Here is a 21,616-nt window from a genome sequence, read left to right as displayed (position 1 = left end):
AAATCAGGGTTGCTGAACAGAATGGTTTGAAGGGCTGGAAGGGTCTGTTCTGCACTGTATATCAATAAATAAATAAATCATCATTTGGAGGCATTTTATCGTTACATGTATGAGTATATGTACTAATCAGCTCAGTGTTTTCATTTCAAAGACTAGTTCATATTATTAATGTTACTTGTATTTTCTTTAATCTCTCCTAAAATAAAAGCAGATTTTGTTAATTATTTGAGAATTGTTTTCCATTTGTTCCAACACAGAATAGCAGGTATACTAGTTTCCTTGTTTATGTTGTAACTTTTATATTACAGGACAAAGAACAGATGTCTACAGGAATATACACCACCAAATGGTTTCTGCAGTGCTTTATAGAAAGAGTAAGTTTTTTTATAACATGAGCATAGAACAATGCTTTGGAGCTTCATAATATGTGGGAGAGAGTCAACTGAAATCAGGAGCAAGACTTAAATTGCAAATATAAGAGATTTACGTGGCTTTGTTAAATGCCTCAGTATCTGATGAAAAAAGGCAAACAAGTTAACTGGTAAAACTTCATTATGCGAATCAGTAGCTTTAAAAATCCAATATATATTTGATAAATTTATTAGATTACTTGTGAAGATTCCAAATGTGAGGCAAAAGCAAAGAAAATGTTTGGTTATATGGAAATTGTGGACCAGATCTGGAATACTGTGTACCTTCTTGGTCTCCTTACTTAAGGTAAACCCTTGAAACCCACTCAGAGAAGGTTGCCAGGATTGATAGCTTAAATGGATGGGTTGTCTTATGAAAAAAATTGAACTAGCTATACTTGTAGCTTGTGTTTAGAAAAGTGAAAGTAGACATGATTGAAACAAATCCAGTCCTGAGGGATGTTGACAGAATCGATGAAATGGAGATGTTCCTCGTGTGGCAAAATCTAAAACTAGGGGTGACTATTAAAAAGTAGTTACAAAGACCCAACAGAGTGTTCCTCATATAGGCCGATCTCTCTACTCAATGTTGATGTAAAGAACTTAGCTAAAGTTTTGGCTCATAGATTAGAAACCGTCATTCCCTCAATTATCTCTGATGACCAAACAGGCTTTATTAAAAACCGTTTCCCTTTTTTTAACATTCGGCGTTTATTTACTATCTTATACTCACCTCCAACTGGGATTCCTGACTGTGTTATTTCCCTCGATGCGGAGAAAGCATTTGATTGTATAGAGTGGAACTACCTTTTTGCAGTTTTAGAAAAATTTGACCTTGGCCAAAGCTTCATCTCTTGGATCCAATTGCTGTACCTGTGTCCTACTGCTTCTGTTTTAACCAATTTTCAGAAATCCCAAGTATTTAATCTCAATCGTGGCACCTGCCAGGGATGCCCCTTAAGTCCCTTTCTCCTTGATTTGGCTATGGAACCTCTGGCGATAGCATTTCGAAACTGCCCTGAATTGACTGGGATTTGGAGAGGGGGTGTTGAGCATAAAGTTTCTCTCTATGCTGATGACTTATTGCTCTTTCTCTCAAATCCGTCTACATCCTTACCTCTAATGTTTTCACTTCTTGACCAGTTTAGCCAGATCTCTGGCTATAAACTTAATTTACATAAGAGTGAACTTCTCCCAATTAATAAAGAAGCACAAGAACTAACATTTCATGATCTCCCTTTTAAAGTAGTCCATAATCAATTTACTTATCTTGGAATTACAGTCACAAGGAAGTTTAAAGATCTCTTTCGTGAAAACTTTGCCAATCTTTCATATGCTATAAAACAGAGTCTGGTACAATGGTCACCTCTATCTATGTCTTTGGTAGGTCGTATTAATGTTGTTAAAATGTATGTTCTCCCCAAATTTTTATACCTATTTCAATCTATCCCAATCTTTATTCCTAAATCTTTTTTTGATTCCTTAGACTCTATTATTTTGTCATATCTGTGGCAGAATAAGCGCTCTAGAATTAATAAAATCCATCTCCAAAAATCTAAAAAAGAGGGTGGCATGGCTTTACCTAACTTTCGTTTATATTATTGGGCAGCTAATATATGTTGTGCTACCTTCTGGTCTTTCTTCCATGGCCAACCCGAGTGCCCTAACTGGGTGGCGATGGAGCTGAGCTCCACTAAAAAATTATCTATCTCTGCACTTCTTGGCTCTGCACTCCCTAGTAGTCTGCCCAGATCAACAGCTAATCCTCTTGTTAGACACACTTTGCATATATGGGCTCAGATCAGGAAATGCTGTGGTTTCCAGGGGTTTTCTGTTTTCAGCCCTATTGCTCATAATCACCTTTTTTTACCTACTACATACGATTCAGCATTCCAGGTTTGGTATAGGAAGGGCATTAGACATTTTGAAGATCTTTTCATTGATAATCGCTTCACTTCTTTTCAGCAGTTCTCTGTTAAGTTCAATCTGCCCTATGCACATTTTTTCAGATATCTCCAAATCCGACACTTTATTGCTCCTTTAATTCCTAACTTTCCTGAAATGCCTGTGAAAAATGCTATGGACTTATTTCTTTCCATGAATCCACATCATCCGAGATAAACTAGCAGCCTTACAACAGGCCCCCATGGATAAAATCAAAATGGCCTGGGAGCAGGATTTAAATATCTCCTTATCTGAGGAGAGCTAGGAATCAGTTCTCAAATCGGTTAACTCAACCCCTCTTTGTGCTCGCCACTGCCTTTTACAGTTTAAGATTGTTCATAGAGCCCATTTGTCCAAATCTAAACTATCTCGATTCTACCCTAGCGTTAGTCCGCTCTGTGATAAATGCAAGAGGGGCGTGGCCTCTCTCATCCATATGTACTGGTTCTGTCCTAGCTTGGAGAAATTCTGGAAAGATGTCTTCACTACGTTATCGTGTATTCTGAATCAGCACCTGGAACCAAACCCCTTAATTGCTCTGTTCGGTTTTTGGGGCGAGACAGATTTATGTCTGGGTCCGACCAAATGCCGAATATTATCCTTTGCCTCTCTCCTGGCTAGACACTTGATCCTCCTCAGATGGAGAGATGTTGCCCCGCCCACTCATGCTCAATGGCTTAACGACATCATGGCCTGTTTGGACCTCGAAAAAATTCATTATTCAGTTCTCAATTCGGATCTAAAGTTCCATAAGGTCTGGGGACCTTTTATCGAGTACTTTCATAACCTTCCTCTTGACTAGGGTTTTTTTTTCTTTTCGGTCCCTTGCTTTCAGCTCCTTTTTTTTTCTGGTAGAAGGCATTATTATCCTCTGTTGCTGAGTGTATTCACAGTCTGGGAGCTTGGCTGTCCTGACTTATACTCTCTATATTGTGTTGTGGTTGGTCTGGAGTTGCTGTTGTTTTTTCTTGTATTGTGGGGCTTGGGGAGGACACTAAGTTTACTTGTCTTTAATTCAGGTGCTATTTTTTTTTGCTAAACTCTCTTCCTTTGTAGTATATTGTTATTGTATGCTTAATTTTGCACTGTTTTAATGTTCCTCATTGGGATTTGGGGTTTTTAATTTGTAAAATGTTTTGAAAAACTAATTTTAAAAATTTTTTTAAAAAAGTAGTTACCATTTCAGATAAGCAAAATTCTTTCTCCCAAAGGTTTGTGAGTCTTTGGAGTAAGGAGTATGAAAATGAGATCAATCATAATCTTATTAGAAGATAGAACGGGCTCTAGTGGCCATGCTGTCTACTTCTGCTCCTGATTTGAATGGTCAAATTATTTAATGGTCTAAACTGCATTTCTAAAATTTGTCCTAAATAATTCCTAAGTAAAAGTATAGAAACTGAAGTAGTACAATAGAGTGGATCACAAGGTATCATTTCCAGAAGTCACATTTTGGTAATGGCATTGAGAAACTGGATTTATTGAATAGACGTACAGTATATGGACAGATTTAATGTGCAACTTTCTGAAACTATATTTGAATAGGATGTCAAATTTTTATAAGAGTTTGTATGGTAGTCTTAAGTTAAACAATTAGTTGTGACAGTGATTCCAATCACATTATACACAATACATTCGGGTTTCAGTTCTTCATACCAATGCACATTTGGTTTATTTATAATAATCTATAATTTTCTCAGCTAAGTAGCTTGCTTAAGTCTGCAGCTTAAGTGATTGTATCTCTCAGTCAAACAGTAGAATATTGTTTCAGAATGATTATGTTTTTGGAGATCATTGATTATTTTATTTTAATTGTCAGACACCATTTACACTCACACTCCGATTATGGGATATCTACATTCTGGAAGGAGAGAAAGTCCTTTCTGCAATGGCATATACCATCATGAAACTGCACAAAAGTAAGGTTTTCCTATTGGAATTTTTGCATTGGTAAATTAAAGTAGAATTAAAGGGGATGCACGCCAGAAATAGAGAGCATTAATTATTTAATATTTAGATTCTGGCTGCACAGCATTTGTCTAATGAAAGAAAACAGGTATTACAAGCTTTGGTTCAGTGGAAAATAATTGAATGCTGAATTTATATGTGCTCCAGAAATGCTTAATAATTAGCCCATCCTAGAATTATAAGTATCACTGTGCGTTTGTTCATTTATTTATTTAGAGTTACAGCGCGAATTCAGCCCTTCCAGCCCTTTGAGACATGTCACTAACAACTCACTGATTTAACCCTTAGCCCGATCACGGGACAATTTACAATAACCACTTGCCTACTAACTGGCACATCTTTAGACTGAGGGAGGAAACCAGAGCATCCAGAAGAAACACACGTATTACATGGGGAGGACGGACAGACTCTTTTCAGAGGATGCCAGGAGTGAGCTCCAAACTCCGATGCCCCGAGCAGTATTAGTGTCATGCTAATTTCTACATTACCATGGTGCTCATAACTTGCTGCTAGAGAAAGTATATATAGAGAGCCTTATGTGCCCCCCCCCCCCCCCACATTTGCCTCCAAGAGGAGAAAATTCTGTCATGCTCATTAAAAGTTGGACAATTACAGAGGATCATTTGGTAGTAACTAAAGTTAACTTGACAGCATAATTTAATCTCTCCTTAAAACTTGAGGGGGATTCTTACTGTAATAAATTGCATTAGAAGAATATATTTAAAATAGTGGAAAATAATATTTTAAATGATCAACATCAGGAGAAAGTTCTTTGAATTTACTTTTCCCAATTTAATTTAAATGACGATTTAAGTCCCCAATGTTTTATACAACTTCAACATAACATCACAACCCCTGTACTCAATACTTTAATTTATGAAGGCCAATGTGCCAAAAGCTTTCTTCATGACCCTATCTGCCTGTGACCCCACTTTCACGGAATTAAGGATCTGTATTCTCAAATCTCTTTGTTCTACCACATTCAATTCCCATTCCACTCCATGCAAGCCTTATCCTGGTTTGTCCTCCTAAAGTGCAACACCTCACACTTGTCTGCATTAAATTCCATCTGCCATTTTTCAGCCCATTTTTTCAGCTGGTCCAGATCCTACTGCAAGCTTTGATAGTCTTCCTCATTGTCCTCTATTTCCCCTGTCTTGGTATCATCAGCAAATTTGCTAATCCAATTTATCATATTATCACTCAGATCATTGATATAGATGACAAACAACAATGGACCCAGCACCAATCCCTGTGGCACACCACCACTTGTCACAGGTGTCCAGTCAGAGAGGAAGCTATCTACTAGCACTCTCTGGCTTCTCTAATGAAGTCAATGTCCAGTCCAATATATTACCTCATCTTCAATGCCAAGCACTGAAACTTCTTGACCAGTCTCCCTTGCGGGACCTTGTCAAGTCCACGTAGTCCAAGTCCATCCACTGCCTTGCTTTCATCAACTTTACTAATAACTTATATAACATATAACCATATAACAATCACAGCATGGAAACAGGCCATCTCGGCCCTCCTAGTCCGTGCCGAACTCTTAATCTCACCTAGTCCCACCTACCCGCACTCAGCCCATAACCCTCCACTCCTTTCCTGTCCATATACCTATCCAATTTTACCTTAAATGACACAACTGAACTGGCCTCTACTACTTCTACAGGAAGCTCATTCCACACAGCTATCACTCTCTGAGTAAAGAAATACCCCCTCGTGTTTCCCTTAAACTTCTGCCCCCTAACTCTCAAATCATGTCCTCTCGTTTGAATCTCCCCTACTCTCAATGGAAACAGCCTATTCACGTCAACTCTATCTATCCCTCTCAAAATTTTAAATACCTCGATCAAATCCCCCCTCAACCTTCTACGCTCCAATGAATAGAGACCTAACTTGTTCAACCTTTCTCTGTAACTTAAGTGCTGAAACCCAGGTAACATCCTAGTAAATTGTCTCTGCACTCTCTCTAATTTATTGATATCTTTCCTATAATTCAGTGACCAGAACTGTACACAATATTCCAAATTTGGCCTTACCAATGCCTTGTACAATTTTAACATTACATCCCAACTTCCGTACTCAATGCTTTGATTTATAAAGGCCAGAGTTCCAAAAGACTTCTTCACCACCCTATCTACATGAGACTCCACCTTCAGGGAACTATGCACTGTTATTCCTAGATCTCTCTGTTCTTCTGCATTCCTCAGTGCCCTACCATTTACCCTGTATGTTCTATTTGAATTATTCCTGCCAAAATGTAGAACCTCACACTTCTCAGCATTAAACTCCATCTGCCAACGTTCAGCCCATTCTTCTAACTGGCATAAATCTCCCTGCAAGCTTTGAAAACCCACCTCATTATCCACAACACCTCCTACCTTAGTATCATCAGCATACTTACTAATCCAATTTACCACCCCATCATCCAGATCATTTATGTATATTACAAACAACATTGGGCCCAAAACAGATCCCTGAGGCACCCCGCTAGTCACCGGCCTCCATCCCGATAAACAATTATCCACCACTACTCTCTGGCATCTCCCATCTAGCCACTGTTGAATCCATTTTATCACTCCAGCATTAATACCTAATGACTGAACCTTCTTAACTAACCTTCCATGTGGAACTTTGTCAAAGGCTTTGCTGAAGTCCATATAGACTACATCCACTGCCTTACCCTCATCAACATTCCTCGTAACTTCTTCAAAAAATTCAATAAGGTTTGTCAAATATGGCCTTCCACGCACAAATCCATGCTGGCTACTCCTAATCAGATCCTGTCTATCCAGATAATTATTAATACTATCTCTAAGAATACTTTCCATTAATTTACCCACCACTGATGTCAAACTGACAGGTCTATAATTGCTAGGCTTACTTCTAGAACCCTTTTTAAACAATGGAACCACATGAGCAATACGCCAATCCTCCGGCACAATCCCCGTTTCTAATGACATCTTAAAAATCTCCATCAGAGCTCCTGCTATTTCTACACAAACTTCCCTCAAGGTCCTGGGGAATATCCTGTCAGGATCCGGAGATTTATCCACTTTTAAATTTCTTAAAAGTGCCAGTACTTCCACCTCTTTAATTGTCATAGGTTCCATAACTTCCTTACTTGTTTCCCACACCTTACACAATTCAATATCCTTCTCCTTAGTGAATACCGAAGAGAAGAAATTGTTCAAAATCTCTCCCATCTCCCTCGGCTCCACACATAGCTGACCACCCTGATTCTCTAAGGGACCAATTTTATCCCTCACTATCCTCTTGCTTTTAATATAACTGTAGAATCCTTTCGGATTTACTTTCACCTTATTTGCCAAACCAACCTCGTATCTTCTTTTAGCTTTTCTAATCTCTTTCTTAAGATTCCTTTTACATTCTTTATATTCCTTGAGCAATTCCTTTACTCCATGCTGCCTATATCTATTGTAGACATCCCTCTTTTTCCGAACCAAATTTCTAATATCCCTTGAAAACCATGGTGCTTTCAAACCTTTAACCTTTCCTTTCAACCTAACAGGAACATAAAGATTCTGTACCCTCATAATTTCACCCTTAAATGACCTCCATTTCTCTATTACATCCTTCCCATAAAACAACTTGACCCAATTCACTCTCTCTAAATCCCTTCGCATCTCCTCAAAGTTATCCTTTCTCCAATCAAAAATCTCAACTTCTTTGAAGAACTTTATAAGATTGGTTAGACATGACCTACCACATACAAAGCCATGTTGACTATCCTTAATCAGCCTCTATCAATCCAAATACTTATATAACCGGTCTCTTAAAAAAATCTCCTAGTAGTTTTCCCATTACTGATGTCAGGGTCCAAGGTAATATCTTGTCAGGCCCTGCAGTTATATCCACCCTAATTTTACTCAAGACAGCAAACACCTCCTCCTTTGTAATCTGTGTATGGTCCATAACCTCATTAATGCTTTGTCCCACTTCTATAGACTCTGTGTCCATCTTCTGAGTAAATACAGATGCAAAAAGAAACTCCTCCATAGCTTTCAGCTCCATGACAGCTACTGTGATCTTCCAGAGGAACAATTTTGTTCCTTGCTACCTTTTTGTTCTTAATATATCTGTGGAAGCCCTTGGGATTCTCTTTCTTCATGTCTGCTAGAGGACCTCATGCCTTTTTTTAGTCTTCATGATTTCCTTCTTAAGTGTTCTCTTGCATTTCTTATACTCCTCAACTACTTGATTTGTTCCTACCTGCCTATACCTGTTGTATACCTCTTTCTTTTTCTTAACCAGGGCCTTAATATCTCCTGAACACCTGTTATCCTTGCCTTTTATTCTGACAGAAACATACAAACTCTGTACTCTCACAATTTCACCTTTGAAGGCCTTCCTGTTACCAAGTAAATCTTTGCCAGAAAACAACCTGTCCTAACCAAGACTTGCCAGATCCATCAGAATTGGCCATTAACAAGTTTAGTATTTCAACCCAAGGACCATACCTATCCTTCTCCATAATTATCTTGGAACTATTGGCATTAGTTTAAAAATAATTATAATCACTAAGTACAAAGTGTTCCCCTGCCCAAATGTCTGTCACCTGTCCTGTCTCATCTACTAATAGGAGATCTAGTATCGCACTCTCTCTAGTTGGGACCTCTATGTACTGATTAAGGAAACTTTCCTGAACACATTTGATAAACTGTCCCATCCAGTCCTTTTGCAGTATGGGAGTCCAAATTTAAAATCACCTATTATCATAACCTTATGTTTCATGCAATGGTCTGCAATCTCTCTACAAATTTGTTCCTCTAAATCCTACAGACTGTTGGGTGGTCTATAATATAATCCCATTAATGTGGTCATCCCTTTCTTATTCCTGAGTTCCACCTATATAGCCTCAATAGATAGCTCTGCAGTCTGCCCTGTCCGAGCACTGCCCTGACATCTTCCCTGACTAGTAATGCCATCCCTATCCCTTAATCTCTCCCGCTCTATCACATTTAAAGCAACGGAACTCTGGAGCATTGAGTTGCCAGTCCTGCCCCTCCTGCAACCAAGTTTCACCAATGGACTACAATGTCATAATTCCACGTGATGATCCATGCTCTAAGGTCATCCATTTTTTCTACAATACGCCATGCATTAAAAGATACACAACTCAGAACATTAATCTCACCATACTCAATCTTTTAATTCCTGACTTTGTATGTAGGCTTAACGAGTCTTTCCCCACAACCACTCCACTATTCGTTCTGGCACTCTGGTTCCCAGGCTTCACTCTGGTTAGGCAACTTCAGTTTAAATCCCCTCATCCCCACCCCCCAATGTAGCACTGTCAACCTTCCAGCAAGAATATTAGTTCCCTCGCAGTTCAGCTGCAAACCGTCCCTTCTGTACAGATCCCATTTTAGCTGCAGAGAACCCAATGGTCCTAAAATCTGAAGCCCTCCCTTCTGCAACATCTCCATAGCCACATGTTAAGTGCTATGATCTTCCTTTTTCTGGCCTCACTAGCAGGTGGCACAGATAGCGATCCTGAGATTACAACCCTGAGCACCTATCTCCTTGAACTCACTTTGCAGGACTTCATCACCCCTGCCACCCATGTTATAGGTACCCACATGGACGATGATCTCTGGCTACTCACCCTCCTACTTAAGAATACTGTGGAGTCGATTCAAGATGACCCTGATCTAACATCCAGGAGACAACATACAATCCAGGAGTCTCATTCTTGTTCCCCGAACCTCATATCTATCCCCTATCCTATGAATCCCTTATCACTGCAGCTCACTTCTTCACCTTCTTTTCCTTCTGAGCTGCAGAACCAGAGATCTGACCGCTCTGACTTGCTTCTGTTTGGTCTCTGCCTCCCTCCCCCCACCCCCAACAGCACCCAAAGTGGTGTACCTGTTGTTGAGGGGAACAGCCACGGGATACCCTGCAATGGCTGCCTATCCTCTTTCCCTCTCCTGGCAGTCACCTAATTATGTCCTTCACCTTGTATGTAACTACTTCCCTATATGTCCTGTCGATCAGCCCCTTGACCTCTTAGCCATTCATCTCCAGCTCCAATTCCTTGTCAAGGTGTGAAAGAAGCTGTAGATGGGTGCATTTATTGTAGGTGTAGTTGTCAGGGACACTGGATGTCATCCCTCTAGAGGAGTATTGCACTATCCTGCCTGGCATCCCCACTATTCTAATTGTGCATAGAAAAGAAATAAAGAAACATTAAATGAAACAATCTACCTCTAGCCTCTGCCTCTCTATACCAACACCTCCATGAGCAAAAGCCTGAACTCACCCTTTACTCCTGGCCCCTACATACTGTACTGTGGTGAATCCCACAATGGCCCTTCTGCTTAAACTGACTTTTTTATTGGACCTTGCTAAGTGCCTAGTCACATGCATTCCAAAATCTTCTCTGAAGCTGTGGTACACAGAGTGTCCCGTCTGCCGTAGGTTGTTTCTTTTGAAATCTCTCTCCCACTACACAATCCCATGTCTCCTCAGAAACTGTGGCGTGCAGAATGTCCTGACTGCCCCCACTCATTACACAATTCAGCACCTCCATGGGAACTGTGGAACTCAGAAAGTGTGTCCTTAATAAGTGACTAAATTTATGCAACATTTATATCCCAACCTTAGTTGAAAATCTACCCACATCCAGCCACTACTTTAACCAAGGGAGCATGTCATTGTCTCCTTGATCAAATTCTTCAGGTAACTTTTCCCCATCCTGATGTCTGCTCCATAATATCTACTCTTGGATTCCAGCTCAATAACCTGAGCAGAAGTTCATCAAGATGTCAGCTCCTACTAGAAGTGTCATTGTTAGAGATCACTAAACATCACAAATTCCCATTGGCTGTTGCTACAGCACATCAACTGCCCTGTCAACCCACTAACTCTGGTTTCTCATACAATATATTTACTTTTTTTAATTAAAAGCCATTTGGACAGATAAAACTTAATTCTGTAAACATTGCACATACAATATGTTTCCATGGCCAATTGATCTGACTTTAAATGAGTACACTGAAGTTCCATTTCAGGTGCCCGGAGACACATTCATTTTCATGATGTTCAGAAGCAGAATCAGCATCAGGTTTAATATCACTGGCATGTGTCATGAAATGTGTTAACCTTGCAGCAGCGGTACAATGTGATGCATGATAATAAAGGAAAAAAACTGAATTACAGTAAATTTGTATATCAGATAGTTAAATTAAATAAAAAGTGCAAAAACAGAAATAAAAATGTAGAGAGGTAGTGTTCATGGTTTCAATGTTCATTCAGAAATCACATGGCAGAGAGAAAGAAGCTGTTCCTGAATCGTTGAGTGTGTGCCCTTAGGCTTCTGTACCTCCTTCCTGATTGGAACAAAGAAAAGAGGGCATGTCCTGGGTGGTGGGTGTCCGTAATGCTGGATGCTCCCTTTGTGAGGCACCACTCCTTGAAGATGTCTTAGACACTACAGAGGCTATTGCCCATGATGGAGCTGTCTAATTTTACAACTCTTTGCAGCTCACTATGATCCTGTGCAGTAACACCCCCCCCCCACCCCCATACCAGACAGTGATGCAGCCAGTCAACGTGCTCTCCATGGTACATCTATTGAAATTTTTGTGTTTTTTTAGATAGCATTCCAAATCTCCTCAGAGAGATTTTGTTGGGCAAATGCAAGGTGTGTATATTAAATTGCTCCAGCACTAATAAACAAATGCATAATGGTATTTGATTCATGGAAATTATTAAACATCATAAATTGTATACTTGATATTAATGTAATAGACTGTCCACTTATCATTCATGTAGCTATCTCTGAAATCTAAGTTTCTAAAGTCTTATGCTGTCTTTTCTTAAAAGAAAATAAACTACCTAGGAAAATAAAATATGATCTCCAAGAGCCTAACTTGCATTGAAATTTCAGATGACCAGCAAGGGAGATTTTTTTAATGAAACTCTGTGAAACCTCCTGATGTTTTCCATGTCACTCACGTCTTAGAATCGCCACAGAACTGCTTACACTCTGATCTTTCAGGCAGTTCATTTCCAGGATGCTCTCTCTCTCTTCCAAATGAAATTATTCTTCTGTTTGTACATTTGATCTTAGTGCAATAGTTTGTCCACCGAAGTACCTATAGAACTTTAAAATAATGGGAACTTAGAGCTGAAGTTAGAACCAGAACAATTTAAAGGCATGAGATTGTTTGTGCTCTTTCCACCAGAGTTCCTCTGTTGAAGGAACTCTGGTGTAATGCACATAAACCTATTTCATAAATACAAGTAAGTTTTCTGAGTGCTTGGTCACACATTCTGCCTTCTGATGTAAGCTTAAAGTACAATGAAACTTTGAAACAATGAACAAATACACAGTGGTATTTATGATTCATAGAAATTATTAAACATTATTAATTGTATACTTGATGTTAATATAATAGACTGTCCATCTAGTATAAGTGGACAGCTTATTACATAACATCAAGTATACAATATATAATGTTTAATAATTTCTGTGAATCATAAATACCACTGTGCCCATACAAGGCTTTGGTTTCTCTAATAATGACTGTTCATTTAGAAACCATATCATCAATGAATTTTCACATTTTCACGTTTTGCATACTAACTGCTTTACAATCTTCAATGAATCAATGAATTTTGCATACTAATTGCTTTACAATCTTCAATAACTTTGAGATACTGAAGTTGAGACTGTACTTTTTGCATTTATCTTCAGAATTTAGAAGTGTGAAATAATAATCCCTACCTACAAACAACCCTGCTATATTAAAAGTGTAATTACAATACTTGCCCAGAACCTCTTGTCAATGATGAGCCACCATGCTCATTGCTGACCCATGAGGTAAGTGCACACTTGCATTTGCCAGATTTGTCATTTTCAATTTACTGCCTTAATCTAGAATGATGACAGGACCTTGCACAAAGCTACCAATAATCTGGAACTAAACCTGCCCAGGAGGTAGCAGCAAAGAACTTTGAAAGATAACAAAGCCTCAACACATAACGTTGTCATGGACTTTGACTATGACATTCTAAAATATCCAAACCTATTTTAAAAAATACAAACACAAGGAAATCTGCAGTTGCTGGAAATTCAAGCAACACACACAAAATGCTGGTAGAACACAGCAGGCCAGGCAGCATCTATAAGGAGAAGCACTGTCGACGTTTCGGGCCGAGACCCTTTGTCCGGACTAACTGAAAGGAAAGATAGTAAGAGATTTGAAAGTAGCAGGGGGAGGGGAAAATGTGAAATGATAAGACAAGACCGGAGGGAGTGGGGTGAAGCTGAGAGCCAGAAAGGTGATTGACAAAAGGGATACAGAGCTGGAGAGGGGAAAGGATCATGGGATGGGAGGCCTAGGGAGAAAGAAAGGGGGAGGGGAGCACCAGAGGGAGATGAAGAACAGGCAGAGTGATGGGCAGAAAGAGAGAGAAAAAAAAAGGAGGGAGGAAAGAACTAAATATATCGGGGATGGGGAGGAGGGGCATTAACAGAAGTTAGTGAAGTCAATGTTCATGCTATAAGGTTGGAGGCTACCCAGCCGGTATACAAGGTGTTGTTCCTCCAACCTGAGTGTGGCTTCATCTTGACAGTAGAGGAGGCTATGGATAGACATATCAGAATGGGAATGGGACATGGAATTGAAATGTGTGGCCACTGGGAGATCCTGCTTTCTCTGGCGGACCGAGCGTAGGTGTTCAGCAAAACAGTCTCCCAGTCTGCGTCGGGTCTCACCAATATATAAAAGGCCACACTGGGAGCACCGGACGCAGTATACCACACCAGCCAACTCACAGGTGAAGTGTCGCCTCACCTGGAAGGACTGGGGCCCTGAATGGTGGTGAGGGAGGAAGTGTAAAGGCAGGTGTAGCACTTGTTAAAAAATACATCTAATTTTGAATTACCTTTTTAAAGAAAGTGAAATGCATAAACATTCAATTGAAAAATTAACTTAAATTTCAGTGAATTCAAAAAATACAAATGCATTAAGACTCTCTTCCTTTCCTCATACCCATTCCCCTCTCTTGAAATATATTGCCTTATTTTCCCTATGCCACAAAGGCATTTATTTTACTAAATGCAGAGTAATACTTCATGATATATTCTAGGAGTGGGAGTTGACAGCTCAAGCACTTTATTTTATAACCGCTTCATAGATTTTGCCTCATTTGAATTATCAGCCTAGAGCAACAAATGTCAGTAGCTAACACTAGATTTTTAATGAATATTTACTGGATGTTTTTAATGAACGTTTAATAAATGGTTTGAGACATTTAATTAATTATAATTTAAAATACATAACATCATACTGTGACATTTTCTGAATTAAATTTACTAAATTGTGACTGATTTTTCGAAAGAAGCATTGAATAAAGTAAGCCACCCACCCCTAAACCACTTTATATAATTAAAATAATTTTAAAGTGTTAGATTGTTTCTACACACATTTCTGATAAATTGAAGGATCATTCCACTGAATTGCTTTAGGAATATGTTTTTAAAGTCAAAAGCACTTTTTCACAATGCAGAAATACATTCAGTGGCCATTATTTTAGGTACACCTGTACACCTGCTCATTAATGCGAAAATTTAATCAGCCTATTATGTAGCAGTAACTCAATGCAGACATGGTCAAGAGGTTCAGTTGTTATTCATACCAGACATCAGTCTGGGGAAGAAATGTGATCTAAGTGACTTTGGCAGCGGAATAATTTTTGGTGCTAGATGGGGGGGTTTGAGTATCTCAGCAACTGCTGATCTCTTGGGATTTCCACGCACAACAATCTCTAGAGTTGACAAAGAATGGTGTGAAAAACATAGAACATCCAGTGAGGGAACAGTAATTCAAATAACTACACAATATAACAGCTGTGTGCAGAAGAGCATCTGGGAATGCACAACACATCGATTCTTGAAGTGGATGTGCTACAGCAGCAGAAGCCCATGAACGTACACTCAGTGGCAACTTTATTAGGTACCAGATGTATCTAATAAAGTGACCACTGTGTTTATGTACTGCCTTCAAATCTACCCATCTTTTCTTATTTTCACAAAACTGACACAGGCATGATAAACCAGTGGCAGCCTTTTCAAACATCAAAAATAAAGCAAATTATCTGCTCTCAGTATGGGGATTTAAAGTGTTAGCTGGTTTCCTGTGCTTGAATTGGCTACAACGCCATAAAAGACAGCAGTTAGCAGATTAAAACTGCATTCTTATCACAATCAGGATTCTTCGTTTCCCACAAATAACAACCCAAGCCAGATTATCAGCTTATCAAGATTCATTCCTTTTATCTATTTATCTTGTGTAATCATTTCATTGTTTTAATTATGTTAGCTTATCTCTCAGATATATAAATCCAACAGAATCCAAACCAAATTTGTGCAACCTGGCATCTTAATTTACTCCTTTAATTCCTTGTACATGCAGTCTTCAGGTTACGTCAGAGTACTGTTCATGAGAATGTTAGGAATATGATATAGCTGCCTATATCATATTATTCTACATACAGTTGCTTAATTCTTTCGTTTCACTGAAATATTATCCTAACACAACTCATCATTCAACTAATAGAATTAATGAATACCTTGAAATGTTTTGTTATTCCCAACTTGAAAAATATTTTAAAACTACATGGGTAAAGTTACCAAGTAAAGATGAACTTTCATAAGTCAAGTCATTCATGATTGAGGGAGCCTCTGCATAGTTAGTTAACCTGATGCTAATGAGGTTTGAAATCCAAAACTAAAATCGTACTGCATAGCAGCACAGTGGGAGCATCATCCTCATTCTTGAACTTTAGTCCTCGACATAAGGCAAAAGAGCATTTTATCCCTTAAGAACGTGTGGGTTGGATTTGAGTGATGTACTAAATTACTGAAAGTAACAAACAGAAGAATGCCTGCTTTCAGTTTCAACAGTTATTACACAGATGTTGGGTAATCAAACTGCTCCCACACATTTAATTTCTACTGTCAATATTTTGATGAAGTTATCAAATGTTGTCACTTGTCCACTTTAATGCTAGACTTCTGTGACTTTTGGATAGCTTTTGACAATATCCATTGTGGTAGGGTTATCTAGAAGATTAAATTGTATGGATCCCTGGAGACTTAGTAGATTGGATTAAAAATTAATTTATCCCTGGAAGACAGAGGGTAGTGGTGGATGAGTGTTCTTCTGATTGGAGGTCTGTGACCAGTGGTGTTTAACAAGGATTCATGCTGGGATCTTATTAGTGATGTATGTAAATGATCTGGACAAAAGTGTAGGTGGGGTGATTAGTATATTTGCAGGCGACGTGAAAATAAGCAGATTTATAGGGAGGCTGGAAAACTGTTAAAGGATTCAGTGAGATATACATTGATCAGAAATTGGGCAGATAGATTTAAATCCAGAAAAATGTAAGGTGTTTCACTTTGGGAGGTCAAATTTAAGAGGAAATTATATAGTAAATGGTAAGATCCTGAGGAGAATTGATGTACAGAGAAATCTTTGTGTACAATTCATTGAAAGTGGCAATGCAAGTAGATAAGGAGGTAAGAAAAGCGCAAAGCATACTTGGGTGTTGAGTATAAAACTCAGGAAGTCATGTTGCAGGTGTATAAACCTTAGTCAGGCCACATTTAAATATTGTATGCAATTCTGTTTGCCATGTTACAGGAAGGATGTGGTGGCTTTGCAGAGTGTACAGAAGGGGTTTGCCAGGGGAGTCAGAGGCTGACAGATGATCTAATTGAGGTGTATAAAATTATGTCAGGCACAGAAGGGAATGGTATCAGAAGGTTTTAACAAGAATGCATACGTCAAACACAAGAAGACATAGGTTTAAAATAAGAGAGGAGATTCCTAAAGGAGAGTTACATGACAAGTTTTCTACACGGAATGTGATGTCTGGAACATGCTTCTAGGAGAGTTGGTGAAACAAGACACAATAGTAGATTTAAGAGATATTCAGAGAAAAATATGTATAAGTAGGTAGGGAATTGATGGTTTTGGATTACGTGCTGGCACATATGCATCTTCAATTGGCAAATTGGTTGGTACAGCCATATATTTTATATTCTTTGGGTAAGCTGACAACTGAAAGCTTTAGAGAAGGTGCAGAGGAGATTTACCAGGATGCTGCCTGGGTTAGGGAGCATGTCTTATGAGGTTGAGCGAGTTTGTTTTTCTCTTTGGAGTGAAGGAGAATTAAGACAACTTGATAGAAGTGTGTAAGATTTATGAGCGGCATAGTTGGAGTAGACATCCTTTTCATTTTTCTCAGGGTATCAATAGCCAATACTAGAGGACATCTGTTTAAGGTGAGTAGAGGAAAGTTTAGGGGTTTTGTCAGAAGTAGGTTTTTCACACAGCAAGTGGTTTGTGTTTGGAGCACACTGCCAGGTGGTGGTAGAGGCAGAAACAATAAGGACACTTTAGAGACTCTTTGATAAGCATATGAAAGTAAGAAAAATGCAGGTTTATGGGCTGTGTAAATGGGAAGGGTTAGAGTGATCATTGTGTAGTAAGTTTATATAGGTCAGCACAACCTTATGGGCAAAGGGCTGTGCTGTCCTTTTCGTACATGTTCTATAAAGAGAGGTGAGAACTTATGGAGAACTAAGTACCTTTCCATTTGTGCTGGAGGAGCTGGAAGCCATGGACTAAACTTTCAGCTTTTACCTCCTATCATTTTCTCCCCTGTGTGACATTATATGTATTAATACAAGTTCTAGATCTGAATTATGAATAACAGAAATACTTCTTCCTACAGGAAATCTGACAAATAAGCTGTGTTATTTGAATAGCAGGAAACTTCTGTCAGAAAGCATTTGGCAGACTGGAGTTTCAAGTTACAATAAAAATATATTTGTTGTCTGCAGTGGTCTCTAAGTTAGTCTGTTAAATCATACTTTCCCTTTCACATTAACTTAAAATATATTGTGTAAATTCAATATTATTAACACAGTGCTTAAAATCTGAATAACAGACAGTCAAATGCAGACAGAGTCAAAGGGAGTTAATTGTGAGGAAAATTGTTTATGCATGGCATCTATAAGCATCCAGTGCATGCTGTGGGGGTTCTCAATAGCATCCTAAGTCCTTTTTTCCCCATCTCAACAGTCAGGCACCAGAGATTTTCAGGAGTCAGTGGAAAAGCTGCAATTCTTCAAGGAGGTTTTGAGAACATTATTTAATATTTTCCTCTGTTTGCCCAGTAATCTTTTTGAATGATAGGAATAGGAACAGCGTGTTTCTTTCAGGAGATTAGTGTTAGATATACAAACCTGGTCTGCTCAATGCAGCTGACTGAGTATACAGTCGGCCCTCCTTGTCCGCAAGTTCTGCATGCGCGGATTCAACCAACCACGGATTGGGAAAACCCAGAAGTTCTCTCTCCAGCACTCATCCATGCTCTAAGCTCATCCACCTTTCTTACAATGCTCCTACCATTAAAATAGATGCATTTAAGAAACTCTCCACCTCTTCCACTCTGTTTATCCCTAACTATGCGATCAACTTTATAATCTTTTTCTTCCTTCTCCCCTACATCTTTGGTCTGAGTGCTCCCCTTCTCTATCACCTGCCTATCCTCCCTCACACACTGTCTACTAACTTTCTCTATTTGTGAACTAACCTCCTCTCTCCTAGTCTCTTCAAATTGATTCCCACCCCAACCATTCTAGTTTAAAGTCTCCCAGGTAGCCTTAGCAAATCTCCCCGCCAGGATATTGGTTCCCCTAGGATTCAAGTGTAACCCGTCCTTTTTGTACAGGACACACCTGCCCCAAAAAAGGTCCCAATGATCTGGAAACCTGAATCCCTGCCCCCTGCTCCAATCTCTCAGCAAAGCATTTGTCCTCCACCTCATTCCATTCCTACTCTAACTGTCGCGTGGCACAGGCAGTAATCCTGAGAATACTGCCTTTGTGGTCCTTCTTCTCAACTGCCTTCCTAACTCCCTATATTCTCATTTCAGGACCAATTCCCTTTTCCTACCTATGTCATTGGTACCTATATGTACCACGACCTCTGGCTCCTCACCCTCCCACTTCAGGATATCTTGGACGTGACCAGAAACATCTTGAACATCTTGAACCCTGGCACCAGGGAGGCAAACTACCATCTGGGTCTCCTGATCGTGTCCACAGAATCGCCCATCTGACCTCCTAACTATCGAGTCCCCTATTACTACTGCCTTCCTCTTCCTTTCCCTACCCTTCTGAGCTACAGGGCCGGACTCTGTGCTGGAGGCACGGCCACTGTTGCTTCCCCCAGGTAGGATGTCCCCCCCCCCCAACTTATTGTCAAGGGGTACAGCCACTGGGGTACTCAATAGTAACTGACTCTTCCCCTTCCCCTCCTAACTTTGACCCACCTGTCTATCTCCCGTGGTTCTGGTGTGACCACCTACCTGTAACTCCTCTCTATGAACTCCTCACTTTCCCTGGCCAGACGAAGGTCATCGAGCTGCAGCTCCAGTTCCCTAACATGGTCCCCTAGGAGCTGCAGCTCAGCGCACCTGGCACAGATGTGGACTTCCGAGAGGCTGGGAGACTCCAGGACCTCCCACATCCGACACCGAGAACAACAAGCTGCCCTCACACTCATACTTCCCCTTTCCTCAAATAACAGGAAAAACTGAAACCTAAACCTACCTTGCCTTGTCCGCTTCCGCCTAAGCCTGTTGAGCCCAAGCCCTTAAGTCTTCACTCTACTCCCGGCTCACTCCGCTGCCTGCTGTATAAGGCTGTGTCCTTTTTAAATCTTCCCCGCTTCACTGCCCGCCGTCACACACCTGCGCAGTCCCACCTCTCTTAACTCCGATGATAATAAGAAAAATTCAAGATGGCTCCCGCCGCACTCCCGTTCTGATCCTCCGGTTCCCTTCTCCAAACGAAAACCGATTTATGATTTCTGCCCTTTTTAAATCTTCCCCGCTTCACTGCCCACCATCACACACCTGCGCAGACTCTCTTAACTCCGATGATAATAAGAAAAATTCAAGATGGCTCCTGCCACACTCCCATTAATTAATGATCTTATGAAAATTAAAGAAAATACCTTACAAGTGCTAACTCATCTTGAGGACTTGACTAATTTCTGTGAAGCTGTTGCTAAGCAACATCACATGCTATTCTCATTACTTCCCAAGGCTGAACTAGAAAAACAGAACTTTTTTTCATATGTTGATTACTAATACAATACATTCATAGAGGATACAAAACAATGGTTGATCCAAACATGTTATATTGAACGGTCGTGTTGTTGCAGCAAGTGAATATGTGTCTCACCTTCCATCAGACAATGTTTCTCAAATTCCAAACCATGTTTTGACTGTGCATAGAGTTGGTGACCCACAGGATGGTGTGAAACTGAATGACAGTGTGTCTAATGTCAGTAAAAAAAATCTGTATCTACTACCTTCTCTGTACGCATTAAAGCAGAGACTGATTTAGCTGCCTTAATGGCATATCAACAATTATTGAAGGACAAATGTGTGCTGGAAGAGCAAGATGAAGAGCCTCGAGAAAGGAAGGAACAGCTTAATTTGGGGGAAGAAATTCCCTCATATATGGCTGGAGTTATTGTGCTTCGGGCTTCAAGTGTAGTGAGTGCTAAAAGTGCTCTGGAGGACAGTCCTATGGTGTGAATTCTTATATTGACAAGCACAAAGAAAAACAAAAGCACTCCATATCAAAGTCGATTAATTTGTTTCTCAAGTGTTTGTGATGCATGAACAAAACTCCCAGGAGGTAGTTCAGACTGTTTACTCTCAGTCTGCATAATTATTGAGACACTTTGAACCTATGTCATATCCTATGGTTCAACATGCTCATGGGGACACTAACTTACAACATGGAAACACTCTTGTTTTAGATGATGGAGGTCAAAATAGCACTATTGATATTATGAGGAAGCAAAATGAAATAGCAATCTTATTGGTACAACAGCAACGCGTCTAATCTTTGCCTAAAAGAGGGATTCAAATCTTCATTGGAGACCCATAGCATTATCATGTATTCATGAACGCTTTTGAAAACAGTGTTGAAAGCAAGACTGACAGCTGTATTGTCTTCCTCTTATTTCCTTGAACAGTACACTAGAGGTCATCCTAGAGAATTTGTCAGAAGTTGCCAACAAATTGACCCTAAAAAAAGATATCTAAAGCTAAGGCTTTACTACAGGATCATTTTGGCAATGAACAGAAAATTGCATCTACCTTACATGCAAAAGGCTCTTTCCTCGGTACCTATCAAATCTGAAGACATGACAGTCTGTTGTAATGCT

General features: G+C 39.6%; 1 protein-coding gene across 2 annotated transcripts in view; it reads left to right on the top strand.

The window, feature by feature from the left end:
* LOC132397295 (USP6 N-terminal-like protein) overlaps positions 1-21,616 on the top strand; it is a 181,046-nt gene that overhangs the window by 132,476 nt on the left and 26,954 nt on the right. For both annotated transcript variants that reach the window (XM_059975884.1, XM_059975883.1), the window contains 2 exons: positions 309-374; positions 4,171-4,270. In XM_059975884.1, the coding sequence (XP_059831867.1) occupies positions 309-374; positions 4,171-4,270 (166 nt within the window). The remainder of the gene's footprint in view (positions 1-308; positions 375-4,170; positions 4,271-21,616) is intronic.

The sequence above is a fragment of the Hypanus sabinus genome, chromosome 7 (genome assembly GCF_030144855.1).
Source record: "Hypanus sabinus isolate sHypSab1 chromosome 7, sHypSab1.hap1, whole genome shotgun sequence".
NCBI classification, from domain to species: domain Eukaryota; kingdom Metazoa; phylum Chordata; class Chondrichthyes; order Myliobatiformes; family Dasyatidae; genus Hypanus; species Hypanus sabinus.
The sequence above is the reverse complement of the archived record's forward strand: the minus strand, read 5'-3'. Positions and strand labels throughout refer to the sequence as shown.